General features: G+C 44.0%; 1 protein-coding gene and 1 pseudogene across 3 annotated transcripts in view; both read right to left on the bottom strand.

Annotated features, from left to right (window-relative positions):
- The window catches only part of PAX5 (paired box 5), a 201,535-nt gene that overhangs the window by 121,903 nt on the left and 60,421 nt on the right, over positions 1 to 19,211 (bottom strand). For all 3 annotated transcript variants that reach the window (XM_077147686.1, XM_077147688.1, XM_077147687.1), the window contains one exon: positions 18,727 to 18,902. In XM_077147686.1, the coding sequence (XP_077003801.1) occupies positions 18,727 to 18,902 (176 nt within the window). The remainder of the gene's footprint in view (positions 1 to 18,726; positions 18,903 to 19,211) is intronic.
- On the bottom strand, positions 619 to 11,826 carry LOC143673340 (ADP/ATP translocase 3 pseudogene; annotated as a pseudogene).

The following is a 19,211-nucleotide window of genomic DNA, read 5'->3' as shown; positions in this document are numbered from 1 at the left end:
CAATGGAAAGCAGACCTCCCTCCTCTCCCCTGATTTTCTGGGAGAAGAAGAAGGGTCTGCATATTTGCTGCTCCTCGATAGCAATTCCAGGTCATTGTTCCACCAACATCCTGCTCCAGCATCTCGTCTTCCGAATTTCATGCCATCTGCCCAAGCCACCGTCTATATTTCATAATCAAAATGCCTACATCCCTCCTACCAGATCCCCTCTGCTTCCTCGGGATCGCCTCCACCATCCTCACCTGCCCCCTGCCCCATGCTCGGTCCACAGACAGCCACAGGTAAGACTTTATCCTGTCATTGAAAACTAATCCATTTCAACCCCCTAAGGTGCTTATCGACCACATCTTCTCATCATCTTCCATTCACACCTTCCTTCTAAGAAGCCAGCCTTTCCCAGCAGCCTCCAAAATCACAACAGGCAACAGGTAAACGATCTGCCCTCTTGGTGGTCCCAGAATGATAACATTGCCAATTCCCTCACCCTACCCTACAACTGCCCGTAGCCTCTTAAAAAGCACAGGCACTGAGCTGGACTGTGTGATGGTCTTCAATAAATTCATACCATCGTTTCATAGCCAAGGTGTCTAGAAAAGATCAACAAATGCACCTTTTCTCCCAAATAGAATAGAGGAGAGGCAACCACATTTGTCACAGAATGCAAAACTCAGAACTGGAAAGGATCTTAGCATGTATCTGTTCCAAGCCCCCATCCAAAGCTTGAAGCCCCCCTTGGCCTTCATCCCGGCTGGCCACGCTGCCCACACCAGAATGCTCCTAGTGATAGGAAACCCACAGCCCAATCCACACTTGAGCAGCTCTGCCTGTTTAGAAGATTTTCTTCTACTAACCTGAAAGTTGCCTTTCTCTAATTTCCACCCAGGTTGTGGGGTGGGGCCACAAAGAGGTCTGTTCCTCTTTCTCAGGAGCACTTTTAACCATGGCACGGCAATGTCTCCAGGAAGTCCTCCAGACCTGAGTCCCTTTTGAGATCATATTACATTCTTGTGGATTCACTGCACTTATTTTTCTCCAGACCCACCAATTCCAGTCCCTTCACAAGTTCCTCATATCTTGTTGGGGGAGAGAGGTGATGTAAGCAGAGGACAGGATACAAAGGCACAGGCCCTGAAATCTCACTGACTGGCTTCATGATGTAGCTCCAAGTGTTTCTACTTATGTGTCTTTAGAAAACTTGTTGTCACTTTTCTCATCTGTGAAATGGGAATAATTTTCCATTTTAAACAACTACTTCACAGAGCATGGAGAGGGTGGGTAAGAAACAACATAAAGAGCTGTTCACATCACAGTATGTGGCACATATTAAGGGCTTAGGGAATATTAGCTATTAGGTCAAGTCTCTTTCCCAGCCTGGTCACCTCCTCTGGTTATGCACTAATAGTCAACATACTACTTTAGGCGAAGCACCCACCCAGTGCAGCCTGACCAATACAGAAGTGAACTGAGCAAGCTAGTATTTGCTTTCACTGGCAACCATATGCTTGAGTTCACAAACAACTAAAACCCCAAGATCATTCTCACTTGTTCTCTAAATCTTCAGATCCCCTTGCCTCGGGTATCATCATTTATGAAACCACGATTCTGTTCCTATCTCTAGGTTTATTCATTTACTACTTATAATTATTCACCTACTGCTACTTTTAAAGTGCCCTAGTATGTCTACAAACTCTTCCTTTACAAGTGAACACCGCGATTAGGCAGGGAGTAGGAAGAAGGTCTTTCATTTTTATTTGGTATGATTCTATACTGTTTAAATTTTTGCAACACATACGGGTTACTTCTGCTTTGTTTTGCTGGCATTTACTCTGCTGATCTTTTTCTAACTTCTTGAGTTGAATAGTTAGCATTAATTTTTTATCTTCTTTTCTAATAAATGCATTAAAAGCTATGCATTTCCCTCTAAGTACTACTTTAGCTGCATTACACAAGTTTTGATACGTAGTGGACTTTTGTTACTGTTTAGCTACAACATTTTGTAATTTCCATGAATCTTTCTTTTCTGACCCCTGGATTTTTTCAGGGTTATTTTTGTTTTATAACTTTCAAATACAGAGATGTGGAAGTCATATTTTGCTTTGGACTATCCATTTCTTGTTTTACTGCACTGTGATCAAAGAACACAGTCTATGCTTTTGGGTATTGCTAAGACTTCCTTTCAGAACTAGCACGTAGTCAATTTTTGTAAGTGCTCCTTCCATGCATGTTTGAAAAGAACATGTATTCTCTAATTGTTGGTCCTATATATGTCTATTTGATCAAACTTGTTATTATGTTGTGCAATTCTTACAAATATCCTTGCCAATTTTTTGTCAGCTTGGTGTGTCCATTAATTAGGGGTGTGTTAAAATTTTCCAGTGAGATTTGTTCATTTTTCTTGCAATTACAATAATTTTTGCTTTAAACATTTTAAGACTTTGCTGCTAAGTACCTATAGGTATAGAATTATTATATCTTTTTTATTAATATATGCACATTGTAAAACATTTGAAATATACAGACAATATGAATAAGTAAATTAAAATCTTCAATAGTTTTGCAATTTGAGATCACCACAGATAACATTTTGGCTCATTCTTTCCATTATTTTTTCTAGGTATTTATATATGCACATATTCATAATAAATATATTGTGTTTATAATTTTGCAACTTGCTTTTTTGATAATATTCTAACATTGCATCTTAAACATGTTCCAAATAACTAAATGCTATTTGAAAATATACTTTAAATAGCTGTATAATATTCTATCACTAGTCATTTAGGTTTCTCCCATTTCTTTGTTATTACAAATACATATAGTCATCTTCTTGCATAAAGATATATTAGAAAGAGCTAAGCTTTTTGAGTCAACATATGTTGTTTCACATATGAGTATAACATTCTAGATGTATAACTTTATACTCTTTAGTTTCTTCATTTATAAAATAGAGATAATGATGACCTTGAAGGGTTTAAATAATGGAAAGACTCTGGTAAAAGCATTTTCATAAAACCTGGTTCGTAGTAGGTACTAAACAGACGTCAGTGTTCTAACAATTGATAATCATTACCCTTTGATGTTTATTTGGAATTCGATCAGTTATTGAATTAAAATTTCTGTCTTTGATTTGCGACCCTGGCTTCAATAGCATTCGAAAGACTGAATTACTAAGAAAAAATATTTGAGTTAAGATTTTAAAGATTGAAATAGCATGCCCAAATTGCTTTCCAGAACATTTGTATCTATTTCCATTTCCACTAGTGTTGTGCAAGTGAGGTTTTCACTCTATTTCCTTGCCAGTATTGAATATTCAAAACTTGTACTGATTTGCTTAGTTGAAGAATTATTATATCTTTCTACAACGTTTTCTCATTGGCATTAAGTAATGGTCTTCTTTGTCTTTGAGGATGCTTTAGGCTTTAAAATGTATTTCATCAATATTAGTATTACACTATTACATTTTATTTGGTTAGTAATTGCCTGGTCTGTATTTCCCTATCTTATTATTTGCAACCTTTCAGTATCATTCTGGTTTAGGTTAATTCCTACAAATGGGACATTTCTAAATTATTAGTTATTTAACATATCATCTGTATTTTTCTGGCAAATTCAAACTATTTATATTTGTTGCACCTATTCAAATGTTTTTATTTACTTCTACTAGCTTTCTAATTTTGTATTTTTAATTAACCATGTTTTTTCTATTCTTCTTCTTTTCATCTCTCCTGTCTTATACGCAAGTCATCTCCTTTCGTTTCTTCTGGTTTGGAAGTTACAGATTCAACTTCTATGCCTCTAATAATTACCCATAATTCACCCACCTGAATCTCTGACCTAATGAAATCTAAAATTTATCAATATATCTACCCTCTTCCTGAGCAATACTAGGATCTTAGAAGATTTTAACTCAGATCAGCCCCTCTTAATCTTACATATTACTATTTTCTTTTCCTCTACTTTGTTTTTAAACCCTGAAAGCAGTCAATAATTATTTAGATTGACCTATATTTACCAATTTATTTGATCACCAATGCTTCTCAAATCCCACGCCTTCCTTCTTGTTGGCAACATAATGTTGCTGGTGATTAATCCCCCTCAGTTTTTGTTTTTTCTGTCTGGGAAAGTCTCTATCTTTCATTCACTTTTTTTTTTTTTTTTTTTGCATGGGTAGGCCCTGGGAATAGGACCTGAGTCTCCGACATGGCAGGTGAGAACTCGCCACTAGGCCACTGTCATACGGCCCCATTCACTTTTTTTTTTTTTTTTTTTAACATGGGCAGGCACCAGGAATCGAACCCGGGTCCTCTGGCATGGCAGGCAAGCATTCTTGCCTGCTGAGCCACCATGGCCCACCCCGCCCCATTCACTTTTGAAGGAACAGTGAAGGATTCTAAGATATAGAATTCTAGTTTTTGTAAGTTTTTCCTTTCAACACTTTAAATAACCCCACTCTCTCCTTACTTGTATAGTTTCTGACAAGAAATATGATGTACTTTCATCTTGCTCTTTATAAACAAAATTATTTTTCTCTGACTTCTCTCAAGATTTTCTCTTTGTCTTTGGTTTTCTGAGGTTTGAATATGATATGCCTAGGTACAGCTTTTTTAGTATTTATTCTTCTTCGTGTTCTCTGAGATTCCTGGGTCTGTGGTTTGGTGTCTGTCTTTAATGTTGGAAACTTCTCAGCCATTACTACTTCAAAATTTCTCCTGCTCCATTCTCTCTTCTCCTACTGATATTCTAGTTATACATGTTACTCCTTTTGAATTTGTCCCACAGTTCTTGGATGTCCTGTTCTGTGGTTTGTTTGTTTTTCATTCTTTTATCTCTTTGAATTTCAGTTTGTAAGGTTTATATACACATATCTTTCATACTGATTCTCTACCTGGATCTGTCCAGTCTACTGATGAGCCCACCAAAAGCACTCTTCATTTCTGTTACTGTGTTTTTATTTCTAGCATTTCCCTTCCATTCTTTCATAGAGTTTCCACCTCTCTGCTTACATTACCCATCTGTTCTTACATGTTGTCTATCTTTTCCACTAGAGCCCTTAGTATACTAATCACAGTAATTCTCCTATCTGATAATTCCAAAATCTCTGTCATATCTGAGTCTGGTTCTCATGCTTACTTTGCCTCTTCAAACTGTGTTTTTTGAGTCCTCTGAGCATGTCTGGCATTTTTTGTTGTTGAAAGATGGACCTGATATAATTGGTAATATCAATTGAGTTAGGTGTTTAGTGTGAGGTTTTATGTTAATCTGGCTAGGAGCTGGGCTTTCCTTAATGCTTGTTTTAGCTGTAAGTACCAGAGACTTCAAATTTCTCTAGGGTCCTTGTTTTTGTGTTCCCAATTGTCTTTGAAATTCCCTAACAACTCCTCCTTAAATAGAATGTGCCTTGCAGAATTTTCTGATAGAATTCACTGTTATACTAGAGCTATGTTGGTGTGGTGGTAAGGTGTGAAGGGAGGGGAAGCAGTCTATAATTTTATAATTAAATCTGTCTTTTAGTGGTCTGTATCCCTCGGCTGTGATCTTCCCAAGTATTTCACAGCTGTTTTTTTTTTTTCCCAAGAAAGTTAGAGGAGGCTTCCCTAGTCTGTTAACTGCCCTTTCCCCAAGTGGGATAAGACTCTGGAAAACTTTTCCCCTTGAGAATAGGTCTTTGCTATGGAGAACACAATGGATGCATTTCAAAATTATTATTTTTTTTCCCTCCCCTTGCTAGAGACACACAGAAATTTTTCTTGGCTCTTCATTGTAAGAATCTGATGCAGTCCCTGGAGATAAAACTCAAGAAAGTGTGAGGGCTCCCATAAGACTGCAGCCACCAGGATTTTTTCATTCTCATGCTATTTTCCCTCCCAGGCATCTCCTTTCCATGATCCCTTGGGGACACATGCATCATTCCTGGAGAGGATGGGTCAGAGTCTAGGGGGAAGGGGACGTTGTAGTTTCCCCCTTGCTAAAGCAAATGCCATATAATAGGTTGGCTTAAACGATGGGAATTTATTGGCTCACAGTTTGAGGCTAGAAGAATTCCAAAACTGAGGTGTCAGTAAAGCAGTGCTTTCCTCCTGAAGAACAGTGCTGTGGAACAGCTTCCCGGTGATCCTGGGCCCTTGGCTTCTCTATCTCATGGCAATGCACATGAGAGCCTTCTCCTTTTTCTCTCTCCCACCACCTGCTGACTTTTGACTTCTTGCTTCCTGTGGCTGAATTTCATTCTGCTTATAAAAGACTCCAGTAATAGGATTAAGACCCATGCTGATTGAGTTGAGTCACATGTTAACTGAAGGAACTTTATCATAGGGTCCTACTTATAATGGTTTCACACTCAAAGGAATGGATTAAACTTAAGAACACATTTTTCTGGGGTACATAGCTCCAAACCCCCATCAGGGGTAACCTCGTATCTCCTTCTCACAGTCAGCCTCCAGCAATCATCAAAATTACTGTATATGTGTTCCTACCAGAGTGTGGCTCCAGTGGCTTCTGCTCCAGGAAAGCAGATCTCAGCTGGGACTGTATTCACCCATTCTCCAGATTTCAGGGCAGCAGTGGTTTTTTGTTGTTGTTGTTGTTTTTAAGAGTGTCCTGCTTATTTATTATGTTGCAGCAGAATGCCCAACATAAAACACAATTGCAAAAGGAGATAGTGCTTAAATACAAATAGGAGACATGATTTCTTTTTAAATAAATTCTTAAACACAACTGAGGGTCCTACAAGTATTTGGACTCAAGGGTTTCTAGGTCTGTGTAACTGAGCTGCCTCACCCAATATCCATAATAATGGTCACTGTGGAAGGGAATAAGGGATCCCTTCCCCCTTATTCTAGTTTGCAAGCTGCTGGGATGTGATATACCAGAAACAGAACAGCTTTTATAAGGGGGAATTAATTAAAAGTTGCAAATTTACAGTTCTAAGGCTATGAAAATGTCCAAATTAAAGGAACTCTATAAAAATGTCCAAATTACACCACCAACAAAAGGTTACCTTCACTCAAGAAAGGCCAATAAAGTTCAGGATTTCTCTCTTAACTGGAAAGGCACATGACTAACATGGCAATGACATCTGCTAGCTTTTTCTCCAGGCTTCTTGCTTCATGAAGCTCCCCCATATTCCTTCTTCATCTCCAAAGTTCTCTAGCTGCGTGGGCTGTGACTTCATGGCTCTTTCCAAAATGTTTCCTCTTTTAATGGATTCCAGTAAACTAATCAAGACCCACTTGGAATGGGTGGAGTCACGTTTCCCTCTAATCAAAGGTTAATTGAGTGTGTCACATCTTAATCTAATCAAAGTTTGCAACCTACAGTACTGAATAGGGATTAAAAGAAATGGTTGCCTCTACAAGATGGATCAGGATTAAAACATGGCTTTTCTAGGGTACATACATCCTTTCAAACCGGCACACCCCCAGTAATCCAAACATGGAATCAGCAGTGTCATTGGTCCATTGTAATCACAATGATCCCCTTTTCTAGAGCTTTCCATAGTCCTCTACAGGTGTGATTTGTAAAACAATAGGGATTTCTTGAAGGTCAATGGTCTGTAATGGTTAGGTAAGGATTCTACATGATTCTCTTCCTTCCCATTTCTGGTAAGACAGACACACTTAGATGACTTTCTTCAATTCATCATATAGGACCAGCACAAAGCCTTCACCCATGCCTATGAGAACACTGGACCATCCACCCTTGAAGAAGGTTTTGCCACTTTCGTCTTTGAAAATCTTCCTCCAGCAATTGACAGTCCCACTATACATGATGTCAGCTCCTTTGCGTCCAGATTGCATCATCATCATCTGTCACTTCACAGTGTTGAAGGGGTAGGAGACCACACCAGCCACAGCTGTCACCATCTGGGCAATCATCCAGCTCACCACAATGGTGTATTTTGGGGTTCGGGGAGCATACCTTTGGCTGTATCGTACATGCCAAAATAAGCTGCCCTGTAGATGCTGACATTTTGTACAGAGACATTGAAGCCCTGGTACAGGCCTCGGATGCTGTCAGACTTTGTGATTTTCACCAAACAGTCTCCCAGGCCTTTGAATTCCCTTTCTGCACCAGATTTCCCAACATTAGCCACCAAACGGGTCCTAGTGAAATCCAGTGGGAAGACAAAGCAAAGAGAAGTGGCTCCAGCTGCCCCACCAGAGGCCAGGTTGCCAGCAAAATACCTACAGAACTGTATGTGTTTGTCTACATTACCCCAAAACACCTGCTTACACTTATCCTTAAAGGCAAAGTTGAGGGCTTGAGTGGGGAAGTAGCCAATGATGTTGGCCAAGTTACCCGTCCAGAAGGAGAGGATGCCTTGCTTCTTGGGAATACAAACTATACAGTTCACAATGTCTCTGCACTGCTGGCCAGCAGCGGTCCATTTACTGGCACGTTGTACCTGCTGCAGCAGCTGGACCCGCTCGATGGGGGTCACGGCCGTCCTGGTGCTGATGGCGGCTATGCCACCCTCCCGAAGACCTTGGCAAAGGAGATGGCCTGTTCCATCATGGTGGCAGAGTGGGTGCAGGGCCAGGTGGAAGCACCCAGAGCCAGGAGGGTCAGGTAGCTAGTTCAGCACAGCTGCTACCAGCCAAAAGGCAGGGCAGCAGTTTTTGCTGCAACTTTAGTTCTCCAATGGGTCAGAGAAAAGTCATTGATTTTCAACTTCCTCAGCTTTTTTCTCATTGTAAGGACAAGAGTATTGACTTCCAAATTCTTTACATGCCAGAGCCGAAGCCAGTAATCTTGCATATCCTTTGCTGAAGTACATTTTTTAGCCGTTGAGTAGAGTATATGAGTAATAAACTCTTCCTATCTTTGTCTGAAAATGTCTTTAACTACCTTCACTCTTAAATGGTCACTTAGCTGAACATAGAATCTAGTTCAACTGTCAAGTAACACTTGAAGATATTTTCTATTGTCTTCCAACTTCTATAAATGCTGGAAAAAAAATGTCCTAAAGTTATACTTTCTCTCTGGTTGCTTTTATAATTTCCTTTGTCTTTGATGTTCTGCAATCTCACAACAATTTTGTCTAGATGCGTACTTACTTTAATTAACTTGCTTGAAATTTAGTATGTTTTTTCAAAATAATGATACGTCTTCCAAAAGTTTCATTCTGCAAAGTTCTCAGCCATTATTTCTTCAAATATTTCCTTTGTCTACTTTTTCCTATTTTATTTTTTCAGTGTAACTATTAGATGTGTGTTGGACTTTCCTGTGATATTTTGTTTATTTTTTACCCTCTCTTTCATATTTTCAAACTCGTTAGCTTTCTGTGCTGCATTTCTGGCAATTTCTTCAGCCCTGTCTTCCAGATAACTGATTTCTATTCATCTATGCCTTATCTGATAAGTTTATTTTTAACACATCAACTAAAATTTTTTTTATTTTTATGACTATAATTCCTATTTCTAGAAAATGTATTTGGTTATTTTTTCTAATCTGCCTATTCTTTTTTTCATAGTGTTTTATTCTCCTGTAATGACGTCTAGTCTTTCTTTAATTTTTTGAATCGTTTTTTGGTCTCTTTCAGATTGTCTGTTATCTCAGTTTCTTGGGGAGCACTAATTAATTTTCCTGGGTTTTGTGTCTTCTGCTTTGCCCCTATTTCCTTGTGTGGTTTTCAATTTTTTAATTGTGAGCTCATCTTCAGATGTTATCATTTATTCTAAAGGTGTTTTGTGTATACTGAATTGTGGAAGGACCCAGATGAGAGTTTTCCATGTGCTTCTGGCTAGAAATCTCAGAGATTTCACTGATAGAGGTCCAGTTTTTAAGTTAGCTTCTCTTTGTGGGTTTTTTATACGTGATGCATGAAATGAGATACCACACCTGTGTGTGGCACAAGCATGGGTTTCAACTTCCCATGGGAAACTTTTGTTCTACTCTGAGTCCCATGGAGAATCAAGTTACCTTACTGCCTCTCTCAGCCTGTGGGTAAAAACTTTTTGGTTCCCATTTCATGGAAAGCATGATCCATTCATGTTTCTAGTTTTCTACAGTGGTATCAGTACCAACTCCCCTATCACATAAGTTGAAGGCTATATTTTCTGTCCCAAAATCAGCGTCAAAATCCCAGCCTCTATTCATTATATCCAGTCCCAGGACGGTAAACCACCAAGATGTTAGCCCCACACTTAGAGTCCTGGTTCTGAACTCCTCAATTTCCAGTCCCTGGAGATTTCCCTCTCTTTTTGTCTAGCACTGATACTGATTTAAACATGTTATTGTTATATTTGGTCCAGTATTTCTATGTGTTTGAGATAAGAAAGGAGCCTGTAATCACATCATCCTTGTTTTTCTTGTAATTTACAAAGCAATAAATTGTCTTGTTTTTAAGAGTTTTGTGAACAGCCGAATTCCTTACACCAAACATTTGGTGCACCCTCAAAACAAACAAGCTGTAACACTGAAACTATCTATTCTTTTGTCTTTTTTCTAATTGCAAATATTGGTTTGCATTGTTTGGGGAAAATATCTCTGCCCAAAAGTCAATTTTCACATCATACCTTTGGCGGCATCATTTGTTGTTACTTTATGCCGCACAGCACAGCACAGGTGGTCAGTGTCACTGACATGGCATATCTGTGAAGATTTCTTGGATGAATGAATGAATAAATGAATGAAAGAATATCCCAGCAAGGTGCAGGCAGCTCTTTGACAATTCACTTGTAATCCGTAAACCTACATACACAGAATTTGCCTGTCATTGAAAAGAGTGGAACAGACAGGAGAAAAAAAAACTGTAAACAAGTCAAAATAAAAATAAGGGATGGATTTCCAATTTGGTTTTCTCATAGCATGTTAGAGCTAGAATGAATCTCAAAGGTGACCCAGTCCAATCCCCTCACCCCAAATGCAGAAACCATGACCTAAGAAGAAATGACTAGCCCAAAAGTCACTACTAAAACTCAGGTGTCCCACGCTTTTACTGTGACAACTTGCTCAAACATTCCCCACTCTTGCAGAACAGGTACAAAGACTTTTCCCTAGAAGCCACCCTTCAGTTGATCCACTGGAAGAAAAAGGCTACTCAGGATACTCGGCTGTTTAGAAAGCATCTGAAAAGCTGTTTAGAAGGAAATGGACATCTTCCAGGATGGCCCTAGTAGCAGAGTAAGTGAAGAAGGATGAGGCTGATGGCATCTGTGTACTTTTCACCTTTGGGTCACTTTGAGATACCCATTATTTGTTTTCTATTGGAAAATCTTGGAAAAGCTGCCCCAGAGAGGCTAGGATTTTTTTTAATGTAAGTCAGGTCATTAGGAAAGCTGCCTCTTTGTGCCATGTTGTCACAGCAGCCCTTCCCCCGGAGAAACACACCACTTAGTGTGTGGTCATCACATTTACCCATAGTTTTACAAAGACTGCAGCCACCTCCACAGGATGCTGCCTGGAAGCCTCATGTGAAAATTTCCTTCTATTCTTTGTGTCAGAAAAAAAAAATAAGCAATTGGCTTATTTTCTCCTGGAAGATAATGAGAAGCATGCAGCTGATATTGTTTTCCATGTTGCTTTGACCATCAGGAAGCTCTGAATAAAATTTGATCTCAACACTAGCAACCCTGGGACCTGACTGGAAAGTGCCTGGGCCACAATTTCTCAGCAATGATGGGGAGCCCCATATAGAGCAGGCAATCGTTTCCTGGGGTACAGCAACACTGCATGAACCTTGGCGCTAGCCTCCTCCTGGTCCTAGATGTCTCATCACAGCAGCCAGAAAAATTTTTTAAAAAATTCAGACTGGAAGCATCAAGTTTAAAATCTTGTGAAGGATAAAAAAAAAAAAAAAAAAAAAAAATCTTGTGAAGGTTTCTCCTTGCCCCACTCCCTTGAATCACATACCACTGTCCGACCAGCCCTGTGGGACATCTCTTCATTATGCATCAAGGTCTTCCCAGCCTCAGGTCTTCACGCAGGCTGTTTCCTCTGTCTGAGACACTGTTCCCACCACCCTTGCTGCCTTCAGCTTAAAGTGCCCTCATCAGAGAAACATTCCGTAACCAACCCTTAGCATAGCACCTGAGCTGTGGTTAAATCTTTCGTTTGATCTGGCACCTTCCAGCCCTGCTCTCTGTACTGGGGTAGCTGAATTGGCTTTCCAAGGCACTGTGGCTCCCAGCCCTCTGCTGCACAGGGCATGTTTCCTGTGCCCTGGTCAGATCCTCTCTGCTCACTCTAGTGAGGTTCCCTAGGGAACTGCCCTTCAGTGCCCCCATCACGCTGTCATGGAAAAGATCTTCTCCTTCTGTTGCCTCCTCTACCTCTTCCCCTCCTTCCCCCAGACCTTTCCCACTCTTTCTATATTAGAATTAATCTTTCTTGGCATATGGTATATGCTAATACAGCATACATGAAAAGAGATGGGCAAGATTCTACTTACACGCCTCCAGTGACAGGAAATTCACAACCTTTCAAGGAGGCCACTGTTAGACAGCTTGTTAAAAGTTCTTTTAGCCTGTCTCCTTCCCCACTCACATCCCCAAATCTTCCCTTTTTCAGACTAAACAGCTCCAATTTCTTCAATTATCCATCCTAGAAAATAATTTTCAGTCACCTCCTCTGAACAAGCTATACTGTCTGCAAAAAGCAAGCCTGGCCCTGAGCACAACCCTACTGGGGGGTGGGCAGTAGAACCAGATCAAAGTAAGAAAGGACAGACACCGCCTCTGACTGTACTGCAACTATCAACTGGGATCTGGATCTTGGCTTCTGATCTTAGCTACTTCGCTTACTTCCCTTGACTAAGCCATTGAGCTCAACTCACTAAGCCTCAGCTGTTTCATCTGCAAAATGGGGATGCTAGGAAATGTGAATTCATACTGAGATAGGGCAAGTAAGGTTCTCCTCAGAAAACAGCCAGGCCCAGGGCAAGCAATAAACACAGGTGGCTACAATTACTACAATAAAATCCCTATATATTAATGAGTTCAGATAAGAGACAAGTCAGTGTGGGCTGGGGTGAGTCAGTGAAGGCCTCAGTGAAGGTCTCCTGCTGAAGCAAAGAATGTTCCATGCCAGGAAACACTGGATTGAAGTTTAGAGTGTGTGTGACATAAGAAAATAATGAGAACTGCAGAACCTGCTAGAGAGCACACTCAGAGCTGTCCCGTGTTCACATGCTTATGAACATTTGCACACACACACATACACACATACACACATGCCAGCCCTGGGAGCACAGACGACCACGAACATACCCTGCTCTGACATAGGAGGAGTCCTGGTGGTGTGGGGAAGTGAGGGGTCAGGTCTGGGTGAATAGAGGAACACAGAGCAATGGAGGGCCACAAGGGGTTCAAGAATATGGAGTTGGGGGTGCAAATGGGAAACCTTGAGATTCTCTTGCATGGGGTTACAGCATGCTGAGGATAGGACTTCAGGAAGAAAGCAATCAACAGCAGGAGCAGGGACAGGGCAAAAGGCAGGCGGCCCAATGATGGGAGCTTCCCGGCTGCAGATCCAGGGCTCTTTGGGGCACATTGCCCCTACTGCAAAGTCAGACCTCCCCATCCCAGCAGTGCAGCCTCTGGGCTTTGAGTCCCACCTCCAATCCTGTTGACCCCGACTTTCTCTCACACATCTTATTTTCTGACCACCCATGCCAGGGTACAGCTCCCTGAACACCTGTCCATATGTGCTTTCCTTCATGCCTTTGTCCACGCTGTTTCTTCTGCTAAGAATGCCCTCATCAGCCAACTCTCCTCCATCTCCATAGATCCAACTTCTGCCCATACCTCAAGACACAGTACCTATGACACCTCCTCCAAGAAGCCTTCCCCCTCTTTCGGTCTGGCACACCTATCTCCTCACCCCCTCCTCTCCCTGCCCCGACTCCACCATAGAAGAGAATGAGTTCCTCAAGGACAGGAAGCATCTTTCTCTCCTATCATGCCTAGCCCTTTTTCTGACTCATGGTTGGTGTTCAGGCTATCCCTGAACTCAGTCATGCTCAGAAACCCAAACCAGCCCTTCCCAGGAATGGGGATGCCGCTAGGAGTAGGCACTACCCTAGGCCCACCGGCCTGGAAAAATGCCACTATTCAGAGGGCAAAGTGGCTCGTGAGAGCAGAAGGCATTTCTGGCAGCTTTCTCTGTTGGACGAGGGCTAGGCCTTCTCCCAGTTTAACCCCCTGTGACCTTTGAACTTCCTGGGAGGTCAGCAGCACGTCCCCCTTCCCCAGCTGTCTCTCTGACTCTGGCCCGATGGGAGGGAGGGCCCTGGGCCCGTTCCATTTTGCGCCCGTATTGATCTGTTGGCAGCAATGGGCTGGATAATTAGCCAGGAATTAGGGTTTCTATTACAGCCAGGAGGCTGCTCCAGCTGATTTATCACCTGAATAATTTACTGTGATTGAAAGGAAATTAAAATGAACTCCATTTGACAACTGTGAGCTTTTATGGGCTTTAGTGAAGGCTCAAAAGCCAGATTAATAGCCTGGTGTTGGTTAATAGTCTGCCGAGAGTAAATACATACGGCAGGCTGTGCTCGGCCGCCTTCCCGCCACGGCCGGAGGAGGGACCGGCTCCCGCCAGGAGCGCCTGCACTGGCGACGGCATCAACGTGAGTTTTACTGAAACAGATTCCACAGTCCAGCACCCCTCCACACACGTACACACACACACACACACACACACACACCACTGGTAGCACCGCCAATTGTTCGTTTTTTCCCTTTCTCTCTTCTCCAAAGGTGATTTTTACTCACTCCACGTGTAGGGAAAGCAGAATTGCTTTCTCAATAACCATTTTGAAAAGGAAGTGTTCCATTGCCCCCCTCCCCCCTCCCCTTGTATACAGCCTAACCCTTCCCACCCAGGACAAAGGGTTTACTAAGTCTCCGTACAAGGGGAGAAGCCTGGGCTCACCCACCACGGGCAGATGTTGGTGGGAACAGCAGAGAGGCTGTGAGCCTCACAGAAGTGACCTGCAGGACCCCGGGGTAGGGGGCAGGGCTGATGCAGGGGGAATCTGACCACTCCCTGCCTATGGCAAGACTCTGGGGACTTTGGCTACAAAAGGCCAATTCTGAAAAACAGCCAGTCAAGAAACTGGCTCCAAGAATTATTCAGAAACATGGAGGCCCATGTAATCATCTCACACAAGATGGAAACGGGAAAGATCCTGAAGTCAAATTCCAGCCCTGTGGCCTCGACAGGTCCAGAACTTCCCTGGGCCTGAAAATGGGGTGAACGATGTGGAATAAAACTTGTTGCAGTCGATAAAATAGGACCCCCCAAATCTTGCCCTGCCCTTGGAGGATGGCTGTGAAAGATCTTTGAAAACCGTACAGTGTCACGCAGAATTGAGGGGGATGAATGCTGACCTTGTTGTTATCATCATCAAGACCATGGCTGTGGAAGCTGAGGCCCAGAGACACAGTGATTTGCTCAGCAGGCAGACCAGGACTCAAATCGAGCTCCCCAACTCCAAGGCCAGAAAAGACTCTTTCTTCCCCACCAGGCTGCTCTGACAGCACGGTCCCCACCCAGCCACAGAGACACAGACTCCCAACAGCTCAGTCCACTCACAAATGGAAGAGGCGACCGGCCTCAGCAGCCATCGGTTCCAGGCCTCCCTCCCACGCTGCCACCCCAGGGCTCTCGGGCTCCCAGGACAAGGCTCGCACCAGCACCACGGGGCTCAAGGAACCTGTACCCTTGACTTGCATCCCTTCCCGGCTGTGGCTCCTTGCTCGGGCCGTCATTCGTCCAAAGTGATTGCACATCGGGCGCGAGGGTATGTCATTCATAGTCCAGTGCCTGTGTGCACATGGAGCCCGTGGCCTCACCTTCCATCTCTCCTCATTACGGCACATTACAGGAAGGTGAAGCAGATTAACCAGAAAACACTGAGTCAGTCATTATCCTGCCTCGCGGCCCACCACACGTCCCACCTTGGAACCCACCCCATAAGAGACAGGCAGTCCTGAAGGACGCCGCACCGCAAGACTGCAAGGAAGTGGAGTCCTCGCGCAATCACTCAGGCCCTCCTCCCCTCAGGGTCCCATCTCTACAGGGTCTAGTTGGGCCTGTCCTTCAGGACCCCAGCCAATGCTGCTGCCTCCGTGAAGCCCCCCTTGATGTTCCCAATGGAGGCAGCTCCTCCCTCTCTCATTTGACACTTCATTAGGACCCACAGAAGCTTCTCCTTTGTCTTGCAGATTCTGAATCCACATCATACAGCCCCTGTGACTGCGGGCAAAGCCAAGGTCTGATTTCTCCCTCTATACTGTGGGTGTCTGACATGATGCCAGACTCATGGCCAGCAGGCAAAAGAAAAATGTTGCCTAATGAGCATATAAGCGTCTGAGCAAGTGAGAAATGAATACGTGGACAGATTCTGGACTTCTCCCAACTAATGAAGACCTATAGTCTCTGCCCAACCTTTCTGAGGATTCTAAGCTACATGAAATACAACTCAGATTCTAAGTTTCCTTGAGAATCAGTTGAAGCTCTAACACTGGATGTCTGCATTAGGTAAATAAAGACTTAAGAGAAACACCGCAGGGTTCGTGGGGTGGAGGTTAGGCTGAGGGCAGTGGCCCTTGATCTGCACTACTTGCTGGCTGAGTGGCCTCAGACAAGCCCTGCCCCCTCTCTGGGCCTCTAAAAATTGATGAGGTTGAAATCTTGCCTTCATAGTCCCAGCCAGCTCTAAAATTCTAGGATCTTGTCAACAGAAGATAAATTTTCTCCCATATTCTCAGAGGAAAAGGCAGGTCTCATTCAAGGTAGTTCTCCTGATTGAGTCCCCTCTCTTTCTCCTCCTGTGTCAAGGTGAAATGTGGTTTCATCCATCTCTTAATAGGGCTTTGAGCAGTGTGGAGAGGCCGTTTATGGAAAAGAGACTTTATTCCCTAAACACTAGGACCTGAAGCATGCAGGATCAGCTCTGGTCAGCACATTCGACCAAATCGTTCCTAGTGAAGGCTTCACTTAACTTGTAGGAAAGATGAAAATCCTCACCACAGTCTCTAAGACAAGGGCCATCTCCCGGGCATCACCTATACCATCCCCCTCAGTTTCCCCAGGCCCCTGCACCCAGCTACGTTCCTCTCACCTCAGGGCCTTTGCACCTGCTATTCCCTCTGCTGGCACATTCTCCCCACTCCCACATCCCTTCTTCTGGTTCTGCCAACCTTTCAGGGTTCAGCACAAATACATTTCCCCAGGGGGCCACAGTGGCCCCCAGCACCCTGGCTGCCTCTGCCCCTGCTCCATATTCTTAGAGAACCTCACACACCTCCTTAGCACCAAGCATATCTGTAATCCACAACCCTTTGAGTGATTCTTATTTATTATGAATCTTCCACTCATCTGCAAGCTCCCTGAGGGCAGGTCCAAGCCTGTCTTGTGCTATAATGTACCCCTAGTGTCTGGCTTCCTGCCTTTACCACAATAGACGTTCAATAAATATTTCTTTTTTTTTTTTTGGTGTGTAGTCCGGGAAGCGAACCCAGGTCTCCTGCATGGCAGGCAAGCATTCTACCACTGCACCACCCATGCACCCCTAAAAATGTTTCTTGATGAATGCATGCCTTGGTGTGTGAACTTAAGCAAGCCTCTTCACCTCTCTGGGTCTCAGTTTCTCCATCTGTAGACAAAGTGGTGAGATGATCTGCGAGGGTCCTCAGAGGACCTGCTCAGGGACAGCCAGACAGTCCCAAGAAGGCAGCCCCGAAAGTTTTGCTCATGCCTCACCACCCAAGCTCCCCTCCAGGACCTCTCCTCTCCCAGGGAACTTGTGTATGCAGCTAACATTGTTTTGAATGGCTCTTTGGGAAAACTTCTGAAGCATGGGTCACACTCCGGATTCATTGGATTAGCATTTACAGGAAGCTCAGCAAGGCTTTTCCTCACCATCAGATCCCAGAAGGAAACTGCTGGAAAAGTTATTGCTCATAGAGTCAGTCTCTGACTTGCCCACCAGATGTGACTTCCTTCCTGGAAGCCAGGAACCACCCACACTGGCAAGGTAAGGAGCCCAGGGCCTGGCACCGACGGGCTTCAGGAAATGTTCTCCTGAATTGATGTGGTGCTTTAGGGGCCTATTCCAGGCCATCGAGAGGCCCTCCCTGGGCAGAGTCTTTCTGGTTCTACCTCTAGAACCACCGCCACAGGCAGTAACAGTGCCTCTGCCCAGGGTAGAGCAGGTTGGCTGCTCAGCAACGGGTCGTCACCCTGCTTCCCTTCCCTGCACAAAACCCTGGTGGGAGTTTTCCCAATGAGACACTTCATTTCCAGACTCTTGGATTCAATTTCTAAAAGCACAAAAGGGAGACATTATAAGAGGATGGTCGTTACATTGATACATCTGGTGAGGCCCCAGGGAGAGGGTGGTATTTTGACCAGCATCCTGACCGACAGGATAATGACCCAAGACTACCTGAAACCTGGTGGCCCAGACAATCATCACCCTGTCCAAAGAGCCCTGGAAAGGATACACTTCAGCAACGACAGAGCAGCCAGAAAAGCCACATGCCCCCTGGCTGGCCAGAGACACAGAGACACAGAGGCAAACAGTCGCCGGAGCCCCAACAAGTCCTCCTGACCTCACAGGATACTGTGACCAGTCAAGTGTGGCCAGGAACAACAAGAAACCGTCTCTGAGTAGAACCTGGCCTGCTCTCACCCACAGCCCGCCCGACACCTCTGCTTCGGGAGCACGGCCCAGGCCTGCATCTCGGGATGGCAGGCGGGGACGGTGGGACGTACCTGCTCAGGCTTGATGGGCTCCGTGGTGGTGAAGATGTCTGAGTAGTGTTGCCTCTCAAACACACGGTCCAGCACCTCCAGCTGCTGCTGCGTGAACAGGTCTCCCCGCATCTGCTTCCGAAGGAAATCTCTGCCCGGAAGCGAGTGGCCATTGGGCACTGGAGACTCTTGAATACCTTTGATGAGCATGAAAAAGGAAGAGTGAGTTGAGGTTACACAAGTCTCTGAAGAAAGATATATGTTAGATACTGAGATGGCGAAGAAGGCCTAAGCGACCCATGAACCCAAGGGCGGAAACAGAGTGGGGCTCGGACAAGGGGGTGCCTTGCTCGGGGTCATCCTGCAGGTGAGTAGAGTCAGCTTCCCAGAGCCGCTGTCAGACACTGCGTGAAGCCCTTTTTATACATATTATCTCATCGAATGCTCACAGTGGCCCCTGATGCACATTATGTAGTTTCCCCATTTTTGCAAATGAGAAATTGAGG

The sequence above is a fragment of the Tamandua tetradactyla genome, chromosome 2 (genome assembly GCF_023851605.1).
Source record: "Tamandua tetradactyla isolate mTamTet1 chromosome 2, mTamTet1.pri, whole genome shotgun sequence".
Classification (NCBI taxonomy): domain Eukaryota; kingdom Metazoa; phylum Chordata; class Mammalia; order Pilosa; family Myrmecophagidae; genus Tamandua; species Tamandua tetradactyla.
The sequence above is the reverse complement of the archived record's forward strand: the minus strand, read 5'-3'. Positions and strand labels throughout refer to the sequence as shown.